This window comes from Salmo trutta, chromosome 8 (genome assembly GCF_901001165.1).
Source record: "Salmo trutta chromosome 8, fSalTru1.1, whole genome shotgun sequence".
In the NCBI taxonomy this organism is placed as follows: domain Eukaryota; kingdom Metazoa; phylum Chordata; class Actinopteri; order Salmoniformes; family Salmonidae; genus Salmo; species Salmo trutta.
Window position 1 is genome coordinate 20,189,047 of NC_042964.1, and position 7,754 is coordinate 20,196,800.

Consider the following 7,754-nt stretch of genomic DNA (forward strand, 5'->3'; position numbering starts at 1 on the left):
AACCTGCCATGAATAGGCCCAAACCTGCCATGAATAGGCCCAAACCTGCCATGAATAGGCCCAAACCTGCCATGAATAGGCCCAAACCTGCCATGAATAACTAGGAAGCATCAAGTAGTAGTAACTTTGAAAATAGTGACTCAAGACTATGTACTTGAATGAATGAATGAATATATATATATATATATATATATATATATATATTCATTCATCTCTACAAAGCTTGCAAGGTGGTTGTTCTTTGCCCTCTGTTTCCTGTCTCACTTGTCTTTGAGCTTCAGATTCAACCATTTCCTCTCACACCCGTGACTAGTGTGTCACGTCCTGATCCTTCCACCCCTGCCCTTCTTTATCTATCCCTTCTTATATCTATTCTTTATTTATCTCTCTCTCTCTCTGTCTCTCTGTGTGTGTGTGTCAATGTAGGTAAGTGACTGCTTACGCTACCTCTTTCCTATTCAACTTTGGAAAATGATTTGTTATGCATTTTACTGTCATGTAGACTACATTGTGTGCATCAGGGTAATTGCGTCATTGTGTTATCCCCTACCTCAAGGGGATTTTGTTTTGGAAAAAGATTTCGGCTGCGTCCTCAGTCTCTCTCAGCCTGTGGTCTTGGCTCACCTGTGTCAACATGGTGACGGTACCAGGTGTACTGCCGACCCTTGTGTTAACAGGATTGTGTGTCCACATCACAGGTAAGTCTGTTGCTCCCTCAAACCCACCTTTCTTAAATAACACGAACCCTCCATATTGGGGACAGTGACTGATCTAATTTACACCGCCTGAGTTACTCATTTATGGTTTGATCTCAGTGGTTTACATAACACAACTGACACTATTTTAACCTTCAGTTGGCTATGTATGTGAATATTTTACGCATAGTTATCCTTGTTTCTGTGAGATCTTGAATATGAAAGTGTAGCCTATGTGAGATTGTGTGTAATCTATTCCTGTGTGTGTGTGTTGACTTTGAAGTGTTCTGTGTGATCTCTCAGGATCATCTAGAGCCGTCTGTACCTCCAGTCTGTCTTCCCTGAACTTCAACTGTGTCCTGCAGTGGGATTGTCCACAGGCCAACGCTACCACCACCTACACCGTCCAAACTAAGACTCAGGGGTGTGTCTCATTGCTCACTATTGACTTAATGGACTAGTATCTAGCTCGAAATATCCTCTCAGCTAAATGCTGTTCTAAGATTCGGGGGTCTGTCTGTCTGCTGTCTCTACTGACCTAATCGATCTAGCTCTAATAGTAGGCTACATAACTGTTCTGCTATTTTCTAGAATTGGTAGTGAATTGTTTCCTAGAAAACCACTACACCGACGTATCTTCTTCTGTAATGTTTGTTCTGTGTTGTAACTACGTTATAGTCATTTTAAGTAGAGTATTTTTAAATCGAGTCCTTGAAGGTTGTACTCGGTAATGGGATTCTGATTAGTCATTTACTTTACAGTGAAGCTAATATGAATAGTGCAACTGTTGGGAGTGTGGAGAAAGCTAGCCTAGAAAGGAAAGGGAAAGCAAATGATTGTGTTGAACAAACTGCTCTAACGACGCGGACAGGAGCCGGCAAGAGGGGTAGCGTGAGAGCGGTGAGTTTTCAAACTTGTGGTTTTGGCAGAGAAACCTCAAAGGGTTTTAATCAGAGGGATGAATCAGTCACTCCAGTCCATGGTTGGTTGACTTTATGGGTAGATGGGCTCCGATAGATGGGCACTATTGTTTTCTACCGCAGCCGTGAAAACACCCTGGCTGCTCCTCTCTCTCCCCTGCCACCTGGTTTCAGTCATCACCACCACCCAAGTAGTCCAGCAACCAGTGTGTGTCTTATCTTGGGTGGGTATTGCATATTTTCAGAAAGGACATTTCCACATACATTTTAATAGATCGGAATAATAAATACTATGTAGTTTATCTCCGTGTTTGTGTATGTTTCTATGTGTACAGTGTATATAGTACCAGTCAAGTTTGGACACACCTACTCATTCCAAGGTTTTTCTTTTCTTTTTACTATTTTCTACGTTGTAGAATAGTGAAGACATCAAAACTATGAAATAACACATGGAATCATGTAGTAACCCAAAAAGTGTTTAAACAAATCAAAATGTATTTGAGATTCTTCAAAATAGCCACCCTTTGCCTTGATAACAGCTTTGCATTCTCTCAACCAACTTCATGAGGTAGGCACCTGGAATGCATTTCAATTAACAGGTGTGCCTTGTTAAAAGTACATGTGTGGAATTTCTTTCTTTCCTTAATGCATTTAAGCCAATCAGTTGTGTTGTGACAAGGTAGGGGTGGTATACAGAAGATAGCCCTATTTGGTAAAATACCAAGTCCATATGATGGCAAGAACAGCTCACATATGCAAGAGAAACGACAGTCGATTACTTTAAGACATGAAGCTCAGTCAATCTGGAACATTTCAAGAACTTTGAAAGTAAAAACCATCAAGCGCTATGATGAAACTGGTTCTCATGAGGACCGCCACAGGAAATGAAGACCCAGAGCTACCTCTGCTGCAGAGGATAAGTTCATTAGTTACCAGCCACAGAAATTGCAGCCCAAAGAAATGTTTCACAGAGTTCATGTAACAGACACATCTCAACATCAACTGTTCAGAGGAGACTGCGTGAATCAGGCCTTCATGGTCGAATTGCTGCAAAGAAACCACTACTAAAGGACACCAATAATAAGAAGAGACTTGCTTGGACCAAGAAACACGAGCAATGGACATTAGATTGGTGTAAATCTGTTCTTTGGTCTGATGAGTCCAAATTTGAGATTTTTGCTTCTAACCGCCGTGTCTTTGTGAGATGCAGAGTAGAGGAACGGATGATTTCCAGATGTGTGGTTCCCACTGTGAAGCATGGAGGAAGAGGTGTGATGGTGTGGGCGTGCTTTGCTGGTGACACTGATTTATTTAGAATTCAAGGCACACTTAACCAGCATGGCTACCACACCATTTTGCAGTGATACCATCCCAACTGGTTTGTGCTTAGTGGGACTATTGTTTGTTTTTCAACAGAACAATGACCCAAAACACACCTCCAGGCTGTGTAAGGGCTATTTGACCAAAAAGGAGAGTGCTGCATCAGATGACCTAGCCTCCACAATCCCCCGACCTCAACCCAATTGAGATGGTTTAGGATGAGTTGGACCGCAGAGGGAAGGAAAAGCAGCCAACAAGTGCTCAGCATATGTGTGAACTCTGTCAAGTCTGTTGGAAAAGCATTCCTCATGAAGCTGGTTGAGAGAATGCCAGAGTGTGCAAATCTTTCAAGACAAAGGGTGGCTACTTTGAAGAATCTCAAATATAAAATATATTTGATATGTTTAACACTTTTTTTTGGTTACTACATGATTCCATATGTGTTATTTCATAGTTTTGATGTCTTCACTATTATTTTACAATGTAGGAAATAGTCAAAATAAAGAAAAACCCTTGAATGAGTCTGTCCAAATTTTTGACTGGTACTGCGTGTGTGTTGCAGGGATTCGTGGCGGGACGTGGAGAGTTGTGTGCGGTTCTCCTCCCAGCTGTGTGACCTGTCCGAGGCCTTCTCTAACTTCGAGGTGTACAACATGATCCGCCTGGGCCTCCACCAGGACCAGGGGAGTCCAGTCTGGACAGAACAACATATGTTTGGCGTCCGTGATTTCAGTCAGTAGCCTGTCTCTCCTCTAAGACCTGTCGCGTATCTTGCCTTGGCGATTTATTGTTCAAATCAAACAAAGAGAAGGGCATTTAACCATCTTAATACCCTGCAGAGTTCAAATAGAGAGGGCTAAAATGGCTACAGGTGCTCACATGAAGAGAGTGCTGTGATTTTGAAATTAAAGTGACTTCTTTGTTTCTCCTCTCTTCAGACTTCAGCAGTCCCTCCGTCTTGGTTTCTCTGTCTGGGGAGAGGCTGGTAGTGGAGGTGCACTTACCTTGTTCTGGCAAAGGGGAGTGTCTTCCTCTGCAGAGCTGCTGTCCACTGTCAAAATATATTGACCTCTGGGTCACCGTGACCGTATATAACCAACAGAACCCCTCTGACTACAAGGTACCCCTGTTGCCATCTGCAATAGCACTTTTTGCTCACCCTCCTTCTTTTCTCTTGCTCTCGTTCACACATCCCTTTTCCTTTCTACCTGCTGCTATGTAAGTAGTACAATGTTAAGGAGTGAGTGCTCAAACCAGAAACTACACTCTTATGTTGTTTCCAGTGGTGTAAAGTACTTATGTAAAAATACTTTAAAGTACTACTTAAGTAGTTTTTTTAGTCTAGCTGTACTTTACTATTTATATTTTTTATATCTTTTACTTTTATTTAGGAATGTAGTGAAGTATGTACTTTTTACTTTCCCTGACACCCAAAAGTACTCCTTACATTTTGAATGCTTTGCAGGACAGGAAAATGGTCTAAGTCACACACTTAACAAGAGAACATTCCTAATCATCCCTACTGCCTCTGTGCCATTGCGGACTCACTAAACCCATGCTTAGGTTGTAAATGAGGTCTGAGTGTTGGCGCGTGCCCCTGGCTATCTGTAAATTCAAAAAACAAGTTAATGGTGCTGTCTGTGTTGCTTAATATAAGGAATTTGAAATGATTTATACTTTTACCTTTGGTACTTTATTTTAGCAACTACATTTACTTTTCATACTTAAGTATATTTGAAACCAAATACTTTTAGACTTTTACTCAAGTAGTGTTTTACTGGGTGACTTTCACTTTTACTTATTTTCTATTAAAGTACCTTTTTTTAATTTTACTCAAGTATGACAATTGGGTACTTTTTCCAGCACTGGTTGTTTCTTCGTCTGCTGCATGTTTTTTTTGTGTGCATTTGTTAGTACAAGTGTCCTTTGATTGGCTCTCTGTGACACTGTCTGATACAGCCTCTCTGATTGGCTGTATTGCATGTGTCTGATACAGCGTTTGTGATTGGCTGGTCCTATTGCAGACGCAGATTGGTTTGGCCCAGAAGATGGTGTACGGGGCAGAGTTCTCAAACCTGGTCCCAGGACATGACTACTGTGTCATGGCTAACTTCTCCATCAGTCCGACCACCTTCCCCCAGGCCTCGTCTCCTCCCTCGGACCCCAGCTGTGTCCACCATGCTGGCCCAGGACTAGGTTAGAGGTTTACGTTGGGTTAAGGTTGAGTCGGGGTGTGGACATGAAGCTCAGGTTATGAATACAACCCTAATTACAAAATGACGTGTGTTTTTGTGTTTCCCAGGGTTGCAGCCAGTGTTGTTGGGGATAGGAGTGTGTGCTGTACTCGTCTTTCCTCTCCTTGCTCTGTACCTGCTGAAACATAAACGAGATGCACCACACGTAAACCGACTCCCCAAGTCTCTAGTAAACTGTCCTTATTCTTTTGAAACACAAACACATGAGTATTTAATTTGTGTATAGTACTATACACAATGCAGTATTATCTTGAATGTCCTTGGGTATATCATTGCACTGTGTTTTTGTGTATTTTTAATGCAGGCATCTCTTCAGGCATTCCTCCAGGACCTGCCGGAGTCCCCTTCAGACCCTGTTGACCCCAGTGACATTGTAGACGACCACCTCTCCATCCTGTCCTCTTTCTCCAGCTGTGTCTGCACCGAGGCCCAGGCCCCAAGCCTAGGTAATGGGTACAACAGCAACCCCTTCCTCAGTGACTATAGGTCAAGCAACATGCACTGTAACACTGAGGGAAGGGAGCTGGGCCTGAACTCTGGCAGCACCATATCCCTGCCATGCTCCACTGTGCCTATAGGCCTACATATGATCCAGTGCAGCTTTGATTCACCTCGACAACCACATCCAGGGCCCAATGTGCCAGTACTACCGTACCCTGGTTCTCCATCTCTGTCAGAGGCCGTGGAGGGCCAGGTGGTCCCGCTGTGTTCTGTGAGGTTTGGGAGGGTGAGTGAGGGGGACGGGGGTGAGAACCTGGAGGGACTACAGTGGTGTAACCTGTAGCATGTTGCACTGCAGCACTCACAATGCTATGTTTGATATTCCTATGAACTCCACAGTGCTGAGAGGAGTTCAAAAACTTTATTGACCATTTTTGTTGAAAATTGTAATTTTGTCCTCAGCTTACAGGCATACATTGTCAGTTCCAACCGGACTGTGGTATGGTCCAGCACCTTACCAAGGTCAACCATAAGGACAATACTGGACTGTGCAATCATAAACGTATACACTCTTAGTAAAAAGGGTTTCAAAAGGGTTCTTCGGCTGTCCCCATAGGAGAATCCTTTTCGGAACCAAAACTATTCTTCCTCGAACCAAAAAGGGTTCTTCAATGGGTTATCCTATGGGGACAGCCGACAAACCTTTTTTAGGTTCTAGATGGCACCTTTTTTTTTTTTTTTCTAAGGGGGGTTTATTATTCCTCTTATTTCCTTTGTCTACTGTACCATGTGCCCCTGTCTGCATCTTTTCTGCACATTTTCTGTGTCATAATAGGTTGTTCTCCCCCCTCTCTCTGCCTTGCTTCTGACTCACTGTTGCCCCATCCCACCTCTGGCTTGACCCCCGCTGTCTCTTACCTGTGTCTGACATCTCATTCTGGGGTAGGGGGTTCATCTCTCTCGTTTCGCTGGTGGTGCACTTTTCCCGGAACATTTAGAAAACTCGGGGGGGAGAGACAGGAGACGATGCATGGGAAACAGTGATTGGCCCTATAGTTCTGGAAACCACAGCCTGCGTATGGCTCATAATAATATCACTGTGTCTGGGGGATTTTTATTCATAATGTTGGGGGTTGTATCATGAGTCCAAACTAAGCAGTGTGTTTGCCTGCCAATCATAAACGTTACTTCTCAGGCATCCAACAGAGATCACATCGAACCTTGAACTTTGGTTTTTGGAGCAGCTTTTTAAGGGGGTTCTGCTATATTTGCAGTCAATTCACCGGAAACCTGATCGAAGGTGGTCGCTTTGTGGCTCACTCTTCACTGGTGTGCGTGCTGACTAGCTCTGCAGCTGAGGTGGTGAAGTTGGATTGGGGATGGTGTACTGGGAGAACACTAAGAACGACCTGTGTTCTGAATTCTGTCGCTGTACATTTCAAAAGTGTTGAACAAGTAGTTATACTGACTACATCTGTCCTAGCTCGGTCATGCATTTCTTTTTTTTAAATCAAAATCACGGATTGCCTCTCATCCACTTGTTGTCCCCTTATGCCATAGTTAGTACATCTCAATTGTCAGTTAAGCAAGTCAGCCATGTTGTTTTTTTTAAATGTAGTAAATGAGGCTGAATGAACTTTCGCTGGTGGACAAGGCTCCGCTGATAGCCAGGTGTAGCAGTGGTAAGGTGTTGGGACAGCTTTATATATGCACCGTTTGTCACTGTTATAGTGCAATTCATGTATTGTTTAGTGTTGAGGCTTTGCTGGCATGCATCCCACATTTCCATGCTAAAATCGTCACTGTCGACAGGGTGACCTTTTCCAAAAGGACTGATTCATTGGTCAGCTGAAACAGTCTCTGCAAGTGTCTGAAAGTGAATAAATGATACATTTGATTTCCATTCGGTGCATCCTGTTCTGTAAATGTCAAGTTTCATATTAACCAGAGAGGGAGAAGATGTATATGCGAGTACAGCAGAGCTTGAAAAAAAACCACCACCCACAAGCCTAATAAAAACAGCTTGAAATGAGCAACCATGAGTTCAGCTTTATAAGACTTCGTTGCGCAATGCTAGATAAGTGTCATTGCTGATGTTCTTCATGTATAGTTCCCATTCCAAC

The 7,754-nt window shown here is 43.1% G+C and overlaps 1 protein-coding gene across 5 annotated transcripts; it reads left to right on the top strand.

The window, feature by feature from the left end:
• The first annotated feature begins 237 nt into the window (after positions 1–237).
• Positions 238–7,197, top strand: si:dkeyp-75h12.7 (uncharacterized). 5 transcript variants are annotated; one of them, XM_029760340.1, is made up of 8 exons: positions 240–426; positions 557–698; positions 999–1,119; positions 3,498–3,667; positions 3,874–4,055; positions 4,960–5,131; positions 5,238–5,359; positions 5,495–7,197. In XM_029760340.1, the coding sequence occupies exons 2-8, from the start codon at positions 635–637 to the stop codon at positions 5,972–5,974; spliced, it is 1,311 nt and encodes a 436-aa protein (XP_029616200.1). In that variant the 5' UTR covers positions 240–426; positions 557–634; the 3' UTR covers positions 5,975–7,197. The 5 variants fall into 5 exon arrangements, with proteins under 5 accessions (XP_029616201.1, XP_029616200.1, XP_029616203.1 ...); XM_029760341.1 differs by having other exon boundaries at positions 238–698; positions 5,238–5,335; XM_029760343.1 differs by lacking the exon at positions 240–426 and adding an exon at positions 1,790–1,839 and having other exon boundaries at positions 619–1,595.
• The last annotated feature ends 557 nt before the right edge of the window (positions 7,198–7,754 follow it).